We start from the raw sequence: 22,713 nt of genomic DNA, 5'->3' as shown, positions 1-22,713 counted from the left end.
CAGATTGGGCTGGCAGAGAATGGACACAGCCCAAGCCACCCAGGCAAGGCAGGGCAGCCCTGCAGAGCTCTCCTGTCCCCTCCACAGGCAGTTGCCATCCCCCTGTGTGCTCAGCCTGCTGCAGATGTGTACAGAGCAGATTTGGGTGTTTGTTCTCCAAAGCTGCCTTGTTAATGCTGGAGGAATATTGACACAACGCTCCCTTCGAAGCAAGTGGAAATTGAAGCTCGTTGTTGAACCTGGCTTTTTTTCTTTAATCTCAGCTTTTAGAACAAGACATTTAACAACATAACTTTTCATTTTTATGTCACATGTCACAAGTTCAGCTGGGCTCCTGCTTTAGCTACAGCTGAATGTTGTCTGCTTCCCCAGAAGTCCTCAGAGTGAAGATTTATGGAGAAGCAGACACTTAAACACACACAAAACCAGAAAATGCAAGTGGGTTTTACTAATGAGGCAGGCACTTTGCTGCATGCACCTCTCCCCACCAGAAACAAGTCCCACTTTAGCAGACACCAACAGCATCTTTTGTCTTTGTCTAATTTGGGAGCTGTGCTGCACAGAAGTGGGAAGGCAGTTAATGTATGCAAAGTTTGCTCGAGCAGAAAATGCTTGATCTGGTCAGGGACTGGAAGAACAGAAGCTTTGCATTCCAAACAAAGGATTCCCCCAGGAATGGGAGGTACTTGAAGATGTCCACTTCTGCATCTGGAATTAAAAGCTGAGATTTCTCACAGAGAAATGCAAATCAATTAAGTGAACCAAGAAATGTTTGGGGAGGAGAAGGAAAATACTTGGCAGGCAAACACTAAAACATCGAGTAGCTCTGTGGGAGTCATGTCCTAGGGACTGGACCAAAACCATAATTAGTCTGTTGTGGAGATAAACACCAAGCTTGTGTTCTGTTTTCTCATCCCAAACACCTCCTGGGCACTTGCTGCCTTGCATCCTTCCTCCAGCAGCAGAGCTCTAAGTGTGTGAAACACCTGGGGGAGGAAGGGTTTTAGCAAAGTGTGAAGTGTTCCTTCCAAAGTGCACAGGCAATAAACAACATTTCCTCTGGCTTTGCACTGCTCCCAGCCACACTGGGGGCACTGGTGGCATTCCCAGCTGCTGGCACCTGCCTGGGAGCTGGATGGCAGCTCTGGATCCACAGTGCCTTGTCTCTCACAGCTGGCAGCAGCCAGAGCTGCCCAAGTGTCCCCACAGAGGTAAAAAGGCCACCAGTCCCACCAGGCTGGCAAGGAAATGAGGGGCTTCAAATGTAGATCACATCTGAGTCATGCTGCTGAACCTGCAGGCAAATCAAAGAGGGAGAATTAGTGCTGGCTGAAAGTAGCTGCCTTTGCTCTAGGTCTTCCTCTCCTCCAACTCTGGAGCCTTTTGCAAGATGCTCTGCAATAGCTTTTTCTTCCTCCTTTAAACAAATTTGCCTCACCCCTGAGTTTAGTCTTAAAAGCTGTTTCTGTTGCCTCAGAAGGAGCTGCTCCCTCAGCTGCTGCTGCACTCAGCTGTGTCCTTTAGCTCTAAACACACCAACCCTGAAGGAGGTATTGAATGTTATATTCAGGAGCTTTTAATTGATCCTAAACCCCTCCAGTTTTGTTCAGCCGAACCACAACAAATCCATCAAGGCTTTCTCCATTCCCAGCACCTTGCCCAATTAGCATTGCCCACAGACAGCTGATTTCCTCCCCACTGCTCCAGACCACATTTCCTTCCAGCTCTTCCTCATTCTCCAGCCCAGTGACATTTCAAAGCAGGTTGTTTTCTCCTGCCACCCAGCTCATTGCTCTTCAGGCCTCTTTGACAGGGAGCACATGGAAGAGAACTGAGCTGTTGGGAGCCTGGGGATTTATTGGTCTCTTCCTCCCTGCTTTTTAAAAGCAGGAGACAGGCACAGTATGTTTTAAGCTCTCTATACCTGGGAGCACATTTCTCATTTCCAAGTCTGGCTGGTACAAATAAAATTTAACACAGATCCTCCTACTGTGTACAGACATCTCTGCTTCATTTACCAAGGCTTACAGCTTTGCACTCCAGCTTAGATCAGAAGTGAGAAAAAACAGGCAGCCTCGAGTTATAAACATTCCCAAATGATGTGCCAGCACCAGGGGCTCCAAAATACTGCAAAATCCTTGTCAACTCTGAGGCTGGGACAGAGCAGGACAAACCAGGTCCCTACAGGCAGCCACCCTCTCTGAACTCTCAACTTTTAGGCAACATTTCGGAATTTATTTATGAATCTGATTACCTTTATAATCTGTTTTCTGGTTCCTGTGCCCACACTGTTGGCAGCCAGGGAATTGGCTTGAGAAGATGACTTTTCCACTGGCACCATGTGCTGAATTTTGTTGGTGCAGGGCCAGCTGCTTGCAGTGTTTAACAAGTAAGCAGGGAAAGGTCTTTGCAGATTTCCATCCACTGCATCTCCAGTTTCGAAGGTTTCCATCCATGATGGGGCCTTTAAAAGAACAGAGCACGTGGAAATTTAATGCCCTCTCTATATCAACACTCATCAAGCCAAAAAGAACATCAGATGAGTAGTCAGAAAATAAAGACCATCTTTCCTCATCATTTTTCAAGCCTCCCTTCTGTCTCTAAAAAACCATTGACTCAGAGCCATTTTTGCTACATGAGGAAAAACCTGCAGACAAAGCCAGCCCTATTCCTGCCCTGCTGCAGGAAGAAGCCAAAGAGTTTATTTAAATAACACGCAACTTATGACAAAAATCTGGGTCTAGTTCCTCATTGCCCTCAAAAAAAAAAAAAGAAACACACCAAGGCTTTTATGACTTTCAGCAACCACAAAGCACATTAATGAGAATGTGAAGCAAACTGTAAGAAACCACATTTGAATGTGTTAGTCACAACAATTTCATTTGCTCCAAGACCTTAAACCCTGACTGTGATTTCATAATCATAAAATGAGATGATTATTTTTTGCTGATGGTCCTGGTATTCAGTGCAGGAAAAAAGGCCTTAAGATTTTGTTTTGACATGAATTTTCCTCTAAAAGTGCTCATGCTTCTAATATTTTATCATCAAGGGTAGTGAAGGCTTGGACTGGAATAGAGCAGCTCCCTCTGGCACACCCACACTGTTCCATTTTGGGGTTCATGCTGGAGAAAGGGGCAGGGATTTGGGGTTCTTACACTTCCTAAGGAGCGATCCAAGGAGCCCAGGACTTCATTCCAGTGACTGTAAAGCCCAGCCTGTTTTTCCTCCAGCTTCAGAGCATGAATTTCAGATTTCAGTTCTTTCAGCCGATCTTCGAATTTCCTGCTGTTTTCTAAGTAGTCCAGCCTGAGTCCACACGTTGGAGGCAAAAGGTTTAGGGTGGCACAATTTAACTCAAGAACAGGTGTTTGTGGAAGGAGGAGTGCTGGTTTTTGTTTTCTTTTATGTTCTATAAGTAAAATGAACTCTGGCAATGCCAGCCTGGCTCCCCTGACCCGGTGACAAGTTCATTTCTTTTTTTTTTTGCTTCCTAACTTTGCACCAAGCATTTCCTTCCAGCTTTAGGGATGGCTGATGGATCAGCCCCCAGCAATTCCACACTTTAGCACTAGAGGGAAACTTCTGTCCTCTCACATGCTGTTAGTTCAGCAAGGTGCTTTGTCCCTCCCCAAGACGGAAGGTTCTGGATTTATCATAGCTTGATGCCACCCAAAACCCCTTCCCCTGTGTGAAAAGCCAGTGTGACACAGACATCACCCACAGCAGCTCAGTAAAAGGCTCCCCAGCCACATGCACATCCCAAATTAGTTAAAAATTAACTGATTCCCAAAGATTTCATTGCCTTTCTCATCCATTTGCACCACAGGCATGCTGATACCTCTCTCTCTCTATCTCAAAGGAGAGTCTCTTGAGGTCAATGTCCTTCAAATCCAGCTTGATGGATCCTTTGTCAAAGTTGGCATCTCTGCTGTCACCTGGGGAGTACTGGGGGTACTTGGCCATGTGCTGGAAGAGGCAACACAAGCACTGTCAGTCAGATCTGGTGGATTTGGGATTTCTCTCCTCTGTTCTGCAAGAGTGCCATGTTGAGCTATTTTCTGAGACACACAGCTGCTCCTGCAGCCCTTCCCTAGCACCCAGCTGAAGTCCACAACCCACAAATCCAAGAGCAGAGATTTATCCTGGCTGCAGTGCTCCTATTAGAGCAGAGAATGAAAACCCAGCCTCAGCAGGGCTGGGGCAGAACAGGGAGTTGGGGCACAGACCTTCAGCAGTGCCTTCTTGCTGGGGACAACTTCACCTGCTCTGCCTAAAGACAGATGGACGTGCCAGGATGACACAGCTGGATCAGCACAACCACGTCCACAAAAACTGCCTGGCTGCAATGGCACCATGACTTAGACATGAAGGCAAGGCAGCAGAGGCTGAGTGCAGTTCTGGTTTTAACTCTTGCCTTGCCTTTCTTACCACCCTGAACAAACCCAGCTTCCACACACTGCTTTTTCCACACCAGTTTGTCCCCCAGCTGGAGGCAGCCATGCCACTATTCAGCTTGATGGGGGCTAGAAAAATGCCATCAACACCTGACTATCTCTGAGGATGAAGTGGTGCCCTGTGGAGCAGAACTTACAGGATAATTAAGCCTGGTTATGTCGAAGAGCTTCTGCTTGGCTTTGCGTTCAGCCTCGCGGGCTTCGTGCAGGTCCTGCTTCAGGTGCTCTGCTTCCTTGGCTCTGCAAGAGAAACATCCTGAGGGCAATGGCTGATGGTTTCCAACCAACACAGGGATTTCAGGGCTCACCACTTTCCAGAGAAGTCCATTACTGTGTTATCTTTACACCAAGGCACTCGTGGGAGGATGCTCCTGACTGGGCACAGCAGCACAGAGACACTGCTGCACAGAGTGGCTGAATTTTCCTACTCCTAATTTCCATGGGCTCAGTTACAACCTGCTGATACAGATTCTCTCCAGGCCATCAGATCCTCCCTGAGGTGGGGAGAGGTTGCTCTTTATTTTGGCAAGTTTCCTAAAACAAGTAGCAGGATTTCTTAATAACAGGGTTAAAAATCCTCTGTCAACACTGCCCTGCTCTGCATGCTCAGGGAACATGCAAACACTCAGAGTTGTTTATATTCCACATGAGTTTACCTGGCTTTACACTTCTTAAAGATCTGAAAGGGAAACAAGAGACCATTCACTTGGTACTAATGAATGAAAACAGCCTCATATCTCACAGGGTACAAAGAGTAAATTTAGATAGGTAGCCAGTCCTCATTTGATAACACTAAACAGAAGACATTTCAGCATTCTGGATCTTTCTTGCTAAACATTCTCTTTCTTGCCAAACAAGCTTTGCATCTGATCCTCTGTAAACTTGACCTGCAATACAACAACAGCATCCAGGTGGAACAAACAAGGCACAAGGAGGCTTAGTCTCTCTGAAGTGTCACTTCAGCACTAATTCCCCCTTCCAGGGCTGGGCTCTGGGGACAGCAGCCCTCCCTACAGCCCAGCTGGGATCACAGAGAGCCGGGGAAGCAAACCCCACCTCCTGTCTGACTCCTTCACCAGCTTCACGGCGATCAGCTCCGCCTCCCGCATCTTCTGCTCCATCAGCCGCTTCTCCTCCTTGCTCTTCAGAGCTGTGATCTCCAGCCTCTGGCGTTCCTGCTCGGCCTCTGCAGCATTCTGGGCCAGCAGCTTGGCCTCTTCTTCTGCAATCTGGGCTTTCTCAGCCAGCAGCTCTGCTGCTTCCTGGGATCGGAGCTGAGGAGAAAGAATTTTCCTTAGTTCCTTGTCTAGAACCTCCAAAATCACCCCTGCAGGCAGAAGACATAATTTACCAAGTGATAAAATATTAATTCTTAAATAACAACCAGACAATTTAAGGGTGTAATGCTCCTCTCCTCTGCTCCAGAATTTCCTGTGTCTCACCTCTACAAAGCAAGGAGAAAAATCTTAGAGCTGGACAAAGCTGAAGCCAGCCCCTTCAACTGCCTCTCTCTCCCAATTTCAGCTCCAAAATTGTTTCTTTTCCCCTGCTCTTAGGCTGAAGAGAGCACTGTGAGCCAAACACAGGGAGGGAATGGCTCACAGATTATGGCAGATCAGGGTTTTCCCAGGGATTCCTGCATGCCCTTTCCACCAGTGATCAGAAACTCCCCAGCCTTGTCTGAGCTCCTGAGTCAAAAAAAATCCTGCTTCCAAACCAAGAAAGCCCATCAAGCACAAGAATATTCACCAGGGCCTCATTGGCCTGCCTGGCTTCATCTTCCAGCTGGAAAAGGCGCCTCTCCAGCTCTTCTTTGGCTCTCTCAGCTTCTTCTCTGAGCTGCTTCTCCCTGGCCAGCCTCTGGTTCTCCATCTGGAAGCAGGATGAGCAATAGTTGGTGGGATGTTGTGTTTTCAGGGACCCCCAAGGAAAGGAGGAATGATGAACCTGACTCCATGTTCTCAGAAGGCTAATTTATTGTTTTATGATAATATATGATATTAAAGAATACTAAACTAAACTATACTAAAGAATACAGAAAGGATATTTATAGAAGGTTAATAAGATACTAATGAAAACTTGTGATTCCTTCCAGAGTCCAGACACAGCTTGACAGTGATTGGTGATTAAGTTAAAACAATTCACATGAAACCAATGAAACAATCACCTGTTGGTAAAACATTTATTTTTCAAAATAATAATAATAGTAACTATTATTATTATTATTATTATTATTATTATTATTATTATTATTATTATTATTATATGCTATAGTATATTAAAGAATACTAAGCTAAAATATACTAAAGAATACAGAAAGGATACAGACAAGTTTTTCATTAGTATCTTTTTATCTTTTAGCCTTTTAGAAGGCTAAAAGATAGATAAAACGATACTAATGAAAAACTTGTGACTCTTTCCAGAGTCCCAACACAGCTTGACAGTGATTGGTCATTAAGTTAAAACAATTCACATGAAACCAATGAAACAACCACCTGTTGGTAAACAATTTATTATCTATTATTTTTATTATTATTATTTATATTATTTTTATTATATTTATTTGTTTTATATTATTTATTATTTATTATATTATTTATAATATATTATAATTTATTATTATTAATTTATTATTTTATTATACTATATTATATTAAAGAATACTAAACTAAACTATAAAGAATAGAAAAAGGATACTGACAGAGGGCTTAAAGATACTAATGAAGAACTCGTGACTCCTTTCAGAGTCCTGACACAGCTTGACTGTGATTGCTCATTAAGTTAAAACAATTGACATGAAACTAATGCAACAACCACTTGTTGGATAAACAATCTCCAAACACATTCCAGAGCAGCAAAGCACAGGAGAAACAAATGAGATAATTATTGTTTCCCTTTTTCTCTGAGGCTTCTCAGCTTCCCAGGAGAAAATCCTGGGTGAAGGGATTTTTCAGAAAATGTGAGAAATCCCAGTGAGAGTGGGATTGCAGCAGAGCCTCAGCTGGGCCTGAGTGAAATGCATCAAATGGAGAAGGGGCTGCTCTCCAGCTCACCAGAGATGCTGAAGCTGCCTGAACTTTGCAGCACTAAACTCCTCAGGCAGGCACTCCTGGTTATTTCAGGCTGCTGGGAGAGCCCTTGGATTGATCTGGTTTGATCTTTGGGATCACCCCACTCCACATAAACACCTCTGACCTCCTCAGATGCCAGAGCTGTTCCCACGTTCAATCCTGCTGCACTTCCTCACCTCCCACACACACACTGATGGAATCCAGAGCTGCAATAATAATCACTGTCTTCAACAACACAGAAGCAGGAAAATTCTACCTTTTTTCTAGCTTTTTCTTCCCTGGCTTGTGCTTTCATTTGCTGGATCTCTATGGAGTCCACTTTTCTCCTCCTCATAAACAGGTCATGGTTTCCAATGCACAACTGGAAAATCTGGATGGGAAAGGCAAAGCAAATGGGGTTTTGATGGATTTGTGCCCCTGCCAGAGGGACAAAAGGCCCACTCTGGCCTCACAGGACAATTCTGCCTTCAGCACAAGTGCTGGCAGCTCCAAGAAAAATCAGCAGCCAGGGCAGGCCCACAGCCAGGCACACAACAGCTCAGGTAAATTTGTAACAGGATGGAGATTCCTCCTGTCCTTCATCTCCCTCTGATCCCATTTCCCTGAATTACACAGGCTGAGATCCCAAGATCACAATTTTGTTTCCAAACAATATTTCTCAGTCAGTATCACCAGGCTCAGCTTTAAAGCAAGAAAACAGTTCACTCACCAGTTTGTTCACTTTGAGCTGAGAGGAGAAGAACTTGAAAACTTCTGCTTTTTTGTCAAGGGGTTTAATAGTTAACTAGAAAATGAAAAACAAAGAAGAAAGGAAGCACAGTGAGGAGGAAAGCAAGTTGGAACTATTAAAACCAATGCAGACTTGAGCTCATCTCCACTTCTCCCTGAGGAGGCAGTGATTTATGCCACATACAGGGGCAGAGTGATGTAAAACTGGTTCTGTCCATAGAATCAAGCTGTGTTGGAGGATGAACCCCCAGGCCCAGCTCAGTGCCAGTGTGGATGGGGATTTTCCTGAAGCCACCTGTGCACTGTGCCCAGAGCTCTGGAACAAGCCCTGGCCATCAGGAGAACAGCAGCAATCCCTAGAAGCAGGCACGGCCTTAAAGCCAGGGAAATGCCAAACACCTCTCAGAGCAGCAACGATTGAAGGGATAGACAAATGTGTCAAGGGCCTAAGGGCTTGTTCTTCAGAGCACCAGGTCAAAGTCCTGGAGACTTCCTCACTTTCTCAGTCCCAAGCTGTTCCCAGAGGCCAGGCAGGGTTTTCCTGCTGCCAGCTCAGTGCTTCACTCCATTCCTTGTGCTCTGTCTCGCTGCAGAACAAAATCTGACCCTTTTTAAAATTTTTTTTAGGGCCCTGTATTCTGTTCCTCACAAGTTCCCTGGCATTTAATTCCTTTAACTCATTTGCAAGGTAATTCCTGTATAATTCCAGGGCATCTGAGTCACCAGGATCATGTCCTGGAGCTCCTTTCACCCTCTAGGTAATGACTGGCAGCCTGTTGAGGAGCAAGGCTGTGATGTGTCCCTGAATAAAGTGAACCTTAAACACAAAATTTCCCCCCAAAAGGGAGTTAAAGCAGTTTATTCACACATCTCAGGGGCAGTTTGATGATATCAGAGACCAAAACTGTTTTGGAGGCAGCAAACCTGCAGTCCCCCTGTGATTTAATGGATATGAATCTAAAATCTCATCTCAATTTTACATCTCAGTTTCTGTGGGCTGTTTTCCAAAAGCCCCACAGAAAACAGAACAGGCTGTGCTGTCCTTTGGCTGACAAATTCCAGGTATTCCAGTAGCACTGTAGTTTCCCTGGGTTTGTTTTTTCTGATTATACCCTTCCACACAGCCAATGATTTGGACTGAGAATAAATTTTCCCCACTCCTTCCCTTTCTAGAGGCAAAAGCTGGGCTTCACAGTGAAACTGCAGTGCTGGGGAGTGCAATCATGTCCCAGCAAACTGGCAGAAGTGAGGCAGAAAACCATTAATACCTCCCTGCATGTCTCCTCTTGCCACTGGGCTCCAAGGCCCAGCTGCAAGGGCTTCTGTGTGTGCAAACAGCATTTAGGTTTTTATGGATCATGGGATTCCTGCTGGGATAACTGAGGAAGGCAGGCACGGTGGCATTCATAATATCTGTCTTTTTCAGAGATCAACACATTTGTTTTGCAAAGGCCAAGCAGCAGGGAAGGAGCCAGAACAGAGTCAGACCTCAGAGCAGCCTCAGGGAGCTGAGGTTTAGAGCTCATCTGCAAGGCAGGGCTGTTATTTTTAGTTTTGTAACAAAGCTCCCCAGGATTTTCCCCTTCTCCCCCAAAATTATTTCAACAGAGGAAGCTTTCAGCCTGTTCCAAGAATCCCAGTCCACACCCATGCCCATGGAAAAAGAATAATACATCAAAGCCATCATACCTCTTTCTCACTACAGGAAATGTTTCTGATAGAGCTCCACTCAAAGGATTTATTGGGGGAGAACCTGTTATTAATGCTGTAGATATGAATACCTTTGGCATCAACTCCAAGCAGGAGATCTGTGTGGTTTTTATTTTGCTAAAAAACAAGAGAGATGAGTAAATGGCATTTTTGGTGACATTAAACAACCACAGACAAGAAGCACCTCTTTTAATATATTGATATTTGCTTGTATTTAGGCAATTGGTATTTATATAAAATATTATGAGTGCTGTCACTGGTAATAATAAATTCAGTCCTCTAGGCTGCTTATAGCAGCTCAAACTATTTCTCCTTCCTATTCCACACCTGGAGTTACTCAAAACTTTTGTCAGGTTGTAAAATATTAATCTTAACTATTTTATTCACCTGCTTATTTAGCAGGCAAGAAAACCAAGTTAGAACAAAACCAGAAGTCAGGAGTCCCAGTTCCAAACTCCCTGGAGGACTTGAAAAGGACAGCACCATTATCTGCAGCAAGTCAAAACTGCTAAAATAAGGCACTTACAGCAATTGGGAAATAATTGACACCATACATTTCCAAGTCTTGGGCAATTTTCAGATAGTTCATCTCAGCTTCATCCCTGGAGAATAAAGCCATGATTATGAAATGCCTTTCCAGCCTTTCTCTCCTGGCTGACTCTCCATTTCCCACTTAGAAAAGAACAGGCAATCTGACCCTTTGTACAAACTTAGTTTTGCCATCTTGCTCTCAGTAATAGGAAAAAAAAGATAATAAAAACAGCATCTGGACAGAATAAAGAATAAAATAAGGAATAATAAAGAATAACAGATGCATCTGTTTCAAAAGATGACTCATGGATAGTGTAATCTTCATTAAAATTCATTAAAAGTCTTATCCTTGTGTTAGTTTTGCCACTCCATGTCTTGGAAAACCATCCTTCCATTGTTTTCCATTAATATATTTCTTTCAGGAAATAGAGTTCATTGAGAAATGAGTATTGGACAGAGCTTTTGTCCAAGGCCAAAGAAGAGTGAGAATCTCTCTCCCCACTTTTCTTCTCCCTTCCAAGTAAATCAGTAAATCTTGAGGAACAGTCAATAAAAATAATGCTAAGAAGCCTCCAGAACAGAAAGAAACAGAACCCAAATATTAGAAAAAGCTGCCTCTGGGTGCTAACAGTTCTTATTTATTGCTTAATTGGACTTCCAGACAGGCTGAATTACACTGAGAACAACAAATCCCATAAATAAAGAAATTTTCTGAGAAATGCAAAGGTTTCCCACCTGGCAATGCCCCTGTGCTCAGCATACCAGGCAGTGATCTTCTCTTCCCACATCTCTGCTGTCAGCTGGTACTGCCTGAGCACCTGCAGGACAAGGAGGGAGGTTGGATCCCCAGGAAAATCCAAATTCAACTTCTGCCTCTCCCAGGCAAAGTGAATGCAGAGGTGCAGCTCACAGCCTGGGCATTTTGCAGAGTTTTTTAATTAGTTTAACATTAATTAATGTTTTAAATGTTTGTAAATTAATCCCCAGCAACAGCTGCGCTGCAAAAAGGAGACTGAGAAGTTTTGCACTGCAGAAAGGAGATTCAAACATTTTGCACTGCAAAAAGGAGATTCAAACATTTTGCACTGCAAAAAGGAGATTCAAACATTTTCCACTGCAAAAAGGAGATTCAAACATTTTCCACTGCAAAAGAGGAGACTCAAAGATTTTTTTGCACTGCAAAAAAGGAGGTTCAAAAAAGGAGATTCAAATATTTGGGTTTGTATAAAATTAAGACTCACCCTTTTGGGCAACAGCTCATCATGGGCTAAAAAACCTGGCTCATGGAAATTTGGGTCGTAGTCACCATACTGTCCCAAAAAAAGAAAAGTTATTTCAGTTTGTTAGAGGCAGAATGTTGAGGGAGTTGTTCCTTGAATAGTTTGAAGTGAAAGCTTAATGCAGATTTTATTTTGGTTCCACTGCACACATCCCCTCAGTCTGAGCAGTCCATGGAAGATCCTTCCAGAAAGATTACACTAAAATGTTAGGACCAAATACATCCCTTAAATTGCAGAAGCATAGGAAAAAATCCTTGTAGTGGCATTTAATGTTTTTTTTTCTAGCTGTGCTTGTACCTCCCATGATGACCAACTTTACCAGCAAATTTTACCCCTGCTGTATTTTACACACCACCATGTAGATGTGTTGGTTAAACCAGAAAAAAAGTCAATTAAAAAAGAGATTTTCTATGCACAAACCTTGGCCTGAACAGCATAAGAAGCAAGTAAAACTGTAGCTTCAGGTGAGCAATAGATTTCCTCATCCAGGATCTGCTTCTTAACCTAAACCAACAGAAAAAAGGGGGAAGTTCCAAAAGCTCAAAGTCAGGACTTAAGTCAGGCTTGAAATGAAAGCAGACATGCCCAGACTAGAACTTGGCACCAAATATCACTTTTAGGAGTTAATAACAGCAACAAGAAATTGGCATTCAGGAACACAGGAAGCCTTTAGTTAGCAATGCATTTAATGAGACCAAAAATGCCAGTCAGCTCTCTCCACACACTTCCATAAGGAGTCCTGTAAAAGAAAATCCTATAAAACATCAATTTTATTGTCTGCACTTCATTTCTTTTAACAATCCTTCTTTTTTTTCTTTTTCCTGCCTTTGGAAAAGTCAGCTTTGCATCACATCAGCCATCAGATTTTAGGCTGGGAGGGAGCTCTGGAGGTCAGGTCCAAGCAGAGCAGGCTCAGGGCTGTGCAGCTGCCATATAAAAACCATAATAAATGTTCTGCAGCTTTCCAGAATGAGAGAATAAAGGAGATTCTCAAAAGAGAAGCTGAATAATAAAGCACTTCATTTATTCATTTCCAATGGTCTAAGCACAATCAGACAATGCTAAAGAGTCTTTCAACATTCTTTTCATTTTAATAACCTGTGGTGCTACCAAGAGCAGAGGTGTTATAGTTTGTAAGGTGGTGTTTGATTTTAAATCAGTTGTGCAATTTCTGTTTGAAAACCCAAAGAGGGAAGGGGAAATTAATCTTCCCAAATCCTCCTCTCAGGTGTATTCAGCTTAGGAACAAGCACAAGGCAACAAAATTTTGCATAGCTCACAGTCTTAAACGTTTCCAAATAGAAAAATGACTTGAGCTAGCACAAGTTCTGTTCACAAACACACCTCTGGAGGTGCTGGGAACTGAAATGAGCCACCAAGAAAGTTTTTGCTTTTAAATTTAGTCCCTGGTGAGCACAATCTGTGAAGCTGAGTTACAGTGCAGGGAACATTCTTCCTAAGCTGTTAAAATGGAAAGAATGAAAAGATTTTTCTTCCAATTTGGAAAGCTCCAGCTTTCATTCTCCAGAGTGCAAATCATGCTCCAGAATTTAGAGCAATGTGGATAAATCCCCCATAAGTGTCTGGGTTGTTTTGTTTGTTTGTTTGTTTCTGATCAGTTTTTACAAGGACTTTTTGCTGAACTTCATGAAGAAGCAATAAATTACCTCATCTTTAAGCAGACAATATTTAGCTTTAGTCATTGACATTTATTCAGGCATTTCTGCCACATTAATTTGCAAAGGTCTGAAGAGTCAGGAGAGCTGAAATCTTCAGGCATCCAGATGTCTGAACATGTTTTTCCTATTAGCATCCAGGTGTGAGCTGAAGTTCTTAAAGTCAGGAAACTTTGCAAGTTCCAATTTGTTTCAGCCTTGTTTTCCTACTTTGGAATGAGAAGAATTTGCTAATTGCATATCTGCTAGTTAAGGCAGGTTCAAGCAGAAAAGAAAGAAAAAAAAAGTGGAAAAATCAGGATTAAAAGAGTTCTGCTGTCCTCATTCCTTTCCAAAATTAGCTGAAGAAATAAACTGCCAAGTGGTTGAAGGTTCTGGATGAGGTTCTGGTGGGTTTCTGAACCCTCAGAGCTGCAGCATTTCCCCAGTATTTCATTAGCACATCCTCCTCAAGGAACAAGGGAATTTACTGGGTTTATTTCCAGCTGCAGACTGAATTTATCCCAGTTACCTGCACAGACTCATCCTGCTGGAATAAAGCAACACCCCAGGGGCTGAAACTTCCAGAGGGACTCCAGAGCAACTCAGGAGAGAGGCTGGATGTCCCAGACATGGGAAGTGACCATCCCAAACTCAGCTTTTCCTGCTTGATCCATCTTTATTTTTCATAAAGCTCCAAGAATTTGCTCCTTCATCTGCTTTTTGATGGAGCTCCAATGGTGTTTGCTGCTCTGCTCCTCTCAAACCTTGCCATGGGAACAAACCTGGATTTCAGAATGCCTATCAAATCCCATGATCTTTTATCCCTACAATCCAAAATGAAGTTTTAAGGAGTCCTTGTTTTCCAGAGGTTTTGCTCTCCAGCACAAAATTTCTCTAAAAGCCTCACAGTTCTTCCAGCAGTTCCAGCTTTGCGTGGAATTTTAATTTTTTTAACACATATTAAGGAGCAAAACAAGCCTGGAATATCCAGATTTGGAATTATCCCCCAAACTGCTGAGTGTTGTCACAAAAACGTGCAGAAGATGAAGCATTCAGCTTACCTGGACACAAACCCACAGCAGGCAGGAGAAATGTTTGTATTTCATAAAAATAATGCCTACAAAGTTCTTGATACAGCTGAAGCAAGCAAAATCATCCTGAGCTGCCAACAAGATCAAAGACAATGCAAAAGGACTGGGGGAAATACAGAAGGAATTCATGGTTCAAAACTTTTCCTGACCTGAAGGAAGAATAAATGCTGGGTAATTTCCTGTAAGAGTTCCTCTTCTACCTTCTCTGGGTAGAATTTAGCCAAAAAATGAAAGCTAATGGGATCTTCTTTAGGGATTTCTTGATCTAAAACCTGTTGACAGATAAAATAAAATCAAATCAGCAGCAAAAAGGATACATGAGTGTCTCAAGATAATATTCCCAAGGAAAATCAGAAAGCAGCCAATAATCCACTTAAAGGCTCCCCATATTTGAGAGGGAAGGGGAATTCTGAGCTTTAATCTACCAGCAATCAGTGGTGATTAGTGTGGGATGCTGCAGGTCAAATGGGATAGAAGCAATCAGAGCAAATAATCCCATTTTCACCTTTAAAAAAAGCCACCATGTCAAATTCTCAGTTGTCATGGAACACATCCCTTTAGCTCTCCCGCTCCAGAAAGTCAATATTGATAGAAGTAAATAATTCATTGCCACCCATTTTGTCTCCTGTACCTTTTTGTCCATCTTTAACCAGGTGCACATTCCTTTAATTGTGTACTGCAAACCAAAGAACCAGGTCTCCCTTAAACCAAGGGCTCGGCACACCAGGTCAAACAAATCCTTCCCCTTCCACTTCATCTGAGGGAGAGAAAAATCAAGAAAAAAACACGTGTATCCTAAATGAACTTGCTCCATTTGAGCCCTTTCTCCTATGAAATCTTATTTCATCTTTAGGTTTTTAATGAAATATTCTTGCTGCTGTGTTCCACCTCCTCTCCCTCTCCAGACACATCCAGAGAGCAGCTGGAGTCATTTCACCACCCAGCACTGGAGGGAATGAGGATTGTATTATTGATTCCCTGGGATGTGGCAAGTCTTTATTAATAATTTGTCCCAAATTTTCACTCAATGGTTTATAGAAATTGGAGAGACTGAGAGAAAGCCAGGGGAAATCAAATCAGGACATGGGGTAGGAATGCTGAACAATGAGAACAGATCCACCTTTCACACCCCTCAGGTATTTCAGTGGCACCAGGCCAAGCCTTTATCCTGCTCTGATTTAAATGAGTCTTCTTCAATATTTTCATTTCAATTTAGCAGCCACAGAGAGCAAACTTTGATTCAAGGTCCCAAATTCACACAAGTCTGATGCCTTGTTCCCTTCACCAAGGAGGCTGCTCATCTGTGCCACCACAGTTCAGAAAGATGATTTGAGCTAATTGCTAAAACTAAAAACTGAATGGGGAAAAAAAAAAATAAGGGGGGGGGGGAACTTTTAGGACTTTTAGGCAGTATTTGAGTGGAAAGCTGGAAATTATCCCAGCAACAGAGCAGTGTCTGGGGAGAAAGGAGAGGTAGCAAAGGAAGGAACACACTATTTGTTAACAAGGACTCTGATCTCTAAATCAGATTTTCCAAATCCCTTATTTTCACAATTCTGCCTGCAAGTACTGCAGAGCAGTAAGTCATGCAAGATTAATCTATGCTGTTTCTGAAGGACCTAATAAATTACATGAAATGGCTCACAGAGCAGTCAGGTCTCACTAAAACTGCCAGTCCCACTGGAACTGAATTTTCTAACTCCCCAAAACACCTGTGTGCCTTGTTTTGCTTTTGCTGGATTAGGAATTAATTAATCAGGGACAGCTCTGTCCCTTCAATAGTGAAGCCAAATTTATTTAGCAATTGATCATTTCTTTTTCCCCAGCCATGATTTCCCTAATTAATTTATCAGCCATAATTAATAGAACTGCCAGCTTTTTCATCAATCCTTTTTTCTCTTCTGCCCAGAGATCCAAACACCCATTGCAGGTAAAGAACTGGAGTTTATAAATGGAAAATTGGAAGAGAATGTCCCAGCTCAACAAAAGAACCAGTTTATAAATTATTTTATCAACATCTTAGCACCAGCTCTGACCAAGCTGGAAGTGTCTTAAAGAGCTGTGTCAGTTCCAAAAAACAAAAATTAATTTAATGGAGAAGTAGGAATCCTTGCAAACAATTGGAATGAAGAAAGCAGGTTTAGTATTAATTCAGCTGTGTCAGTCAAATGGATTTCATGCAAACAGCTTTAAATTCTAAACAGAGTTAAGAGAACACACCTGAGAGTAAATAATTCATCATTTATAAAAATAACACATCAGTTTTAAGACCATGCACGAGCTGATAATCTGAATTTTTTCCAATTTCTTGCTAACACAAAGGGCACTCCCCAGCATTTGCTGACCCTCTCACCTCACAGCTGAACTCCATCTCAGCATCCACTGTTATAATTCTGACTTTAAAAGTCTTTGGTTGTTTCTTCTTCAGGCCTCTGATGGACATATTTTTCAGCTGATGAGGGCAGCCACACCTGAAATTCAACATTGAAGGATGGAAATTCAGCAGCATTTTCTTGGTTAGATTCCAAACTAGGATGAGTCCAAACATGCAGAATAAATTCACCGTTAGAGATGCATTTTTTGTGGCTAACAAGGATGTTGAAAGAAAAACCTTTTAAATTACTTTGCTCCTTTAAAGGAAGTTGCTCAGAAAAATGTTATTGCTGTCTTTTCTCAGATTTTGGCTACCATAAATAAAATTCTCTTTCTCTGCAGCATCTCCACTGAGTAGAACACCAGAAAATGCAGCTAAACTTTATTCTATCAAATCCAGCACAATCCTTTCCCATCAGTTATGGCTCCTTCAGCAACTAAACTATTGGATTTCTTTATAACATGAGGTTTTAACTCCCTGAAATTATACAAATGCCAAGAATTTATGCAATGAAATTCAGCTGAATTTACCACATTCCCGTGTGCTACTCACTCACAATAATAAAAGGTTTTTAGAACAAGAATTTTCCCAGTGACGTTCTCGTGAAATTAATTTAATTTTGCAGAAACTGACAGAAAATTCCATCAGAAATCTTCTGTTCTAAACGTAATCACCTCCATGACACCCAAAAAATTGAGGAGATGCTGCTTCCACAGGCACAAGAGTCTTGTGGAAACCAAATATTGAAAGCTGGAGTTAAATGATGGTGTGAATCTGCTCCAGGCAGTTCTCAGGCATTTCTTTCTGAGCACAGGAAATCAGCCTGTAAAGGTTTTTGCTTCTTTTTACTTTATAAAATTAACAGGTCAAACTTGTATAATGTAGTGAGAATCTGTGAACTGCACAGGGCAAGAGACTGAGGCATTCCTGGTTTCCTGCAATACAAAACTATTACAGTGTGGCAGAATTCCAACCTCCCCTTCAGGAATTCCAAAATAAAGCTCTAGCTGAAACTGAAAATTTCCATTTGCCTGCACCTTCCAGGATTTCATAAAATATTTTGCTCTTTTTTTTTTTTTCTGCTGAGCTCTAAATTGGCTTGCAAATGTATTGATTTTTCCACTTACTTTGTTTGTGCCACCCTCCCACAGATTTTGAGGGGTTAAATAGGAGGTGAAATAGATATGGAAGTTTTTTTTTTTTTGAGGTGAAACAGATATGGAAGTTTTTCTTTAGAGATTATAGGGAAGTAGAGGCAGGGAATAGATAAAATAGTTACCAAATCATAGGGATAGCAGAGGCAGAGCTGAGAACAAGGGAGGGAGACAACTCAGAGTGGGGAGCTCAGGAGGAAATTCATCTTCTGACACCACTGGGGATTTGGGGAGTCCTCTCCCTCCAGGTGGAGCTTCTGCTGAAGGCTTGTCCGGGTTTGGGTCACCACTTGTGGAGCTGGGAAGACAACTGGGGTCCAAAGGAGAGGTCCAAGGGCTAGAAAATCATCTGTGGGGAGATGAAAGCACAGGTTGGAACAGAGAAAGGATGAGTGGTGAGACGTGGTAATGGGCTGCTCTTCAGGACAAGGAATAATGGCATTAATGAAGTCACAGACTGTGGGATCTCAGCACATCGTTCCCGATGTCCAGAGATGCCAGGAGAACCCTTGGAAGTCTCGAAAATCCTGGAATGTTGCCAAGAGTGTTTGGTGGCTTGATTTTGATCCATCCACAAAAGTAACAAGAGTCTGAAGACAAGAGAATCACTTTAGAGTACAAGGTGTAAAAGAGACACATTTAGAAAGTGAGATACAAACTTTAAAGTTTTTGGTACAAGGGAGTTATAGAGACAAGATAGAGAGATCAAAGCGTGTCCCGTCCTTCTTCTTTCTTCTTCTTGTCCTCCATCTCCTGTGGTGATGTTGGCACTTGGGGATTGGTTCATGGTGAAGGTGCACTTGCTAACATGGGTGAAAAGCATTGGGAAATAAAGGTAAACATTGTGTACGTAGATTTTAGTATAAAAAGACATGACCGCCCCGTGGGTGGGCAGAGAGTGCCTGTGACTGCTTGCAGATCAAACCTCTGTTGGGCAGACAGAAAAATTTTGTAGATAAGAAATAATAAACAACCTGAAGATCGAAAAGCTGAAGAGTCCAAACTCATCCTTTACATCGCGTGCCACCCAAGAACCGCCCTACCCGTGTGGGGCAGAGACAGACAGCCGGACCCGACAACAGACTGAGGAGGATTCAAGGATATTATGGTGATGGAGAAGCATTTCTCTTTCTGAACTTGCCCCCAAAACAATGTGACAGCATTTTCCTGGAGACTGGAGGCACCCAAACCCTCAAAGGACACCCACAACGCTGGTCCCCCCTGGCAGTGGCCACACCACCCAAAATCAGTGCAATTAAGAACAGCACACCTAGAGCCCAAATCCCACCACCCCCAGGGCACCTTTCCCCTCAGGGATTCTATTTTAGAGTGAAAACCAGATCTTGCCACAGACTTTCCTCTATAATTTAAGCAGCTCAGCTGAGCAGAGCTCAGGTCTTCTCTACTTAGCACAGCAAAGAGTTTTCAATTAAGGAAAAATATTGAAAATCCCCAAAGTGACCACAGCAATGTTGACAGGGAGAGCATCATGTGAGGGCATCCAAACCAGCAGTAAATTACCAGAGACATCTTCTGATCTTTAATCTGCAAAATTAAATTTTAACCTGTTGCATTCCAAAGATCTTTTCCATCAGTTTTTCTTCAAAACTGTAAATTATTGTACCATACAACATTTATAGCCAGAGAACTACGGACTTATACACAAAAATGGAAATAGTTTTATTAGTTTCTAGAAGAAACATCAATGGTTGAAAACTAAGGAGAAAAAAGCTTCATAATTCATTTTTAATATGTAACCTGAAACAGCCAGCTGGGTTAAACAGGAACTTGGAGTTAAGGCCAGTACAGAACATTCTCAGAGTTTCATATGGAAAATTCTGAACAGATAAAATTGAACAGCTGGAGAAAAATGTACTCATTTTCTCAAAATATGAGAAAAATACCAGAGCTTTTCATTTGGACTTTGAAGTTATTTCTTTTTTTCTTATATAACCAGGTTGAAACGACAATATAATTTGTTCAACATTTCCAATAGCATTTTTTTTGTTCTTTCCAGAATTTTTATTCCATGGAAAAGTACATTCTGACTCACAGCAAAAAGACATTTTTGAATATCAAATTTTCCCCAGAAAAGTAAACTGCATTTTAATCAATAGCGCTGGTAAAGAAATTGGAAAGGGTTTTCACACTGAATAGCTGAAATGAATGTCAGATCCTGACAACAGAAGCAAGAGCACTTAGCAGACAAGATTTTAGAAAAAGAACTTTTTCAAAATAAGAGAAATCTTGCTGAAAAAAGACACAATTTAAAAAAAAAGAAAAAAAAGACAAGGATTTGCAATTTTTTGTGTAAATGTAAAAGCAATTCCTTCTAACAACAGGGAATCAAGTGCTCCCAGGCTCCTGACACCCAGCTCCAGTGATTTATTCCTGCAGGTGCCACGGGGAATCCAGAAGGAGCAAAACGTGATGGATCAGAGCATGAATGCAAAACAGGGCAGGGTGATGAAAGACTCCTGCCCAGCCAGAACCTGGGAACAGGGAGTTCAGGAGCTGGGAACAAGCACGGGGAGATGAGTGATAAAAGCTTGGTGTGGTGAGGGGAACAGCAAGGCAGAGATGGGGAATGAAACGCGAGGAACAAAAAAACAACAAACCCAAGACTCTGTCGGTGCCCAAGATGAAAGGAGGGGCATCCAGCAGCTCTGGGTTTGAGTGTTCTCCCTCCTGGAGAATGAGAAAGCAGGAGCAAAGCGTGGGGAAGAGCAGGAAGAACTGGCCAGGTGGCTGTGTCCCAGTGGTGCTGCTGCGTCCCAGCACAGCCCTGAAGCTTTGATCCACGCGGGGAGGCACCCACAGAGCGCACGGCACCCAGGGCAGCCAGGGAGGGAAAAGCGAAACCGGCAGCGCCACACGCACTCACCGAGCTCCAGAAATGCACCAGAACTCAGCACCTTGGAGGCAAATAGCTGCGCAAGAGTGAGGGTGCAATTTACGCTCAGTGAATTTTGGGAGGAATTTATGCTCGAGGTGAATGGATGGGGTTGGTAGGGTTCTCCACGGGGTGTAAAAACTTCCCTTCAGGTGGCACCGGCTCTCGGTGACAGTCATGACCATCCATCACCCTCGGGGCAGCCACACTGGGGTGAAAAATCATCTGTTTTCACACACACACGCACACAAAACCCAGCAGCACTTTTTAAGGTGAGAACTCAGGTGCAGACAGGCAAAGAATTAATGGCAATCGAGACCCCTCTTACACCTCCATAATGAATCAGCCCTGAAAGGATCAGCAGGGTCCTTACAGGAGCTGGAAACACAAAACCTTTGGGACAGCAGCGAGGATTCAAGAGACAAGGCTTGGGAATGACTTAAGAGCCACCACCAGGAGATGCTTGAAGCACCCCACTGCAAAATCACATTAGCACAGCCAGCACTGCAGCTTGAAAGAGTGTCAGCGCTGAAATATTTACTGCAACTCCGAGTGGCGAATTCCCCTGACTCATTATGTTCCTCCCGGTTCCTGAATTTCCATACTCCAGCTCGGGAATGAATGCAAACGATGTGAATGCAGACAACACAGGCGAGAGAGCGTCGTGGGCTCCGTGCAGTTGTTGACTCACGCTCCTGCCTCTGCTCCCTGCCCGAGGAACGATTTCAGCAAAGAATTCATTGTTTTAAAAAATGGGTCAGCAAGATAAAGGTTTTTTGGTTTGTTTTTTTTTACCCCTCACTCTTAAAAGAAGTTCTCTAAAGTCACCAGTTGGATCAAGACTTACCTCACGGATCCTTTTTTGAATGATGATAAGAAAGGGGGAAAAAAAATCCCTTTTAATCCAAAAACTCCGTATTTTCCCCGCAGACATCAATATGCATCCCTCACAAGTTTTGCCACTGAGAATAAAATCCAAGAACAACTTTTCTACTTGATCTCCTTCCCTTTGTTTCCATGAGCTGCAGCATGTTAGCGCCCTCTGAAAAATCAAAGGATTGCTTTCCCAGGTGATAGGAACTCTTTAACCATTTCCTGCCTGCACCACGGCTCCTCCCCACTCCCTGCTCTATATTTTAAATAACCAGGCACTAAAATAAGAGAAAGCCACGAGCTTTCGCTTGGATACCTGTAAAAATTGATAATGAACTCGTGAATAATTCCTTGGATGGTATCTGATCAAATTATTTCAACAGCATCTCCTGTTCTGCCCGTATCAGCCACCTTAACAAGGGAGACTGCCTGGAGTTGTGCTGTTAATTAAACATAATTCCCTACCTGTCCTCTTCCTGCCGTGAGAGATGATGGGACACCCACAGCAAAAAGAGAACAAGGCTCTAAACTGGGCAGCAGCCAAAATATCAGCAGAAAGGGGTAAGTGAGCACATTTAAATAAAAAAGGGATGGTCTCAGCCTGAAGTCACAGGGAAAAAACAGGAGCATGTTACCTCAAAGTCCAATAATTTTGCCATTATTCAGTTTCTAAGTGGTTTGGGTTTTTTTTTTTTTGCTAACAGAAACTGAAGTATCCTCCAGGTTATGGATAGCAAGGACAGGCCAGCTCTTACTCCATATCTACTATAATTATTCTGGATTTATATGGAAAACCTTCAAGATTTGTCTCACGTCCATCGCTTATCAGCAGGGGGGAGAGCACAGCACTTGCTGATGTGCAGAAACCTCAAAGAGGCTGCACTGAGAGTCAGCT

General features: G+C 42.7%; 1 protein-coding gene across 1 annotated transcript; it reads right to left on the bottom strand.

Moving 5' to 3' along the window:
• Positions 1–250: 250 nt before the first annotated feature.
• On the bottom strand, positions 251–22,133 carry LOC139600063 (merlin-like). The gene is made up of 19 exons (XM_071447930.1): positions 21,793–22,133; positions 18,178–18,401; positions 16,878–16,995; positions 15,156–15,281; positions 14,674–14,796; positions 12,196–12,279; positions 11,737–11,805; positions 11,231–11,313; positions 10,491–10,566; positions 9,944–10,081; positions 8,235–8,309; positions 7,782–7,895; positions 6,204–6,326; positions 5,511–5,728; positions 4,592–4,694; positions 3,839–3,966; positions 3,156–3,306; positions 2,255–2,464; positions 251–1,294 (listed from the first exon to the last, which is right to left on the bottom strand). Exons 2-19 carry the CDS (start codon positions 18,183–18,185, stop codon positions 1,259–1,261), a joined length of 1,983 nt encoding a protein of 660 aa, XP_071304031.1. The 5' UTR covers positions 18,186–18,401; positions 21,793–22,133; the 3' UTR covers positions 251–1,258.
• Positions 22,134–22,713: the final 580 nt, after the last annotated feature.

This window comes from Agelaius tricolor, unplaced genomic scaffold (genome assembly GCF_023055355.1).
Source record: "Agelaius tricolor isolate 1412-34295 unplaced genomic scaffold, bAgeTri1.0.p SCAF_25, whole genome shotgun sequence".
NCBI classification, from domain to species: Eukaryota; Metazoa; Chordata; class Aves; order Passeriformes; family Icteridae; genus Agelaius; species Agelaius tricolor.
Note: the sequence above shows the minus strand (reverse complement) of the source record. Positions and strands in the feature narration are given on the sequence as shown.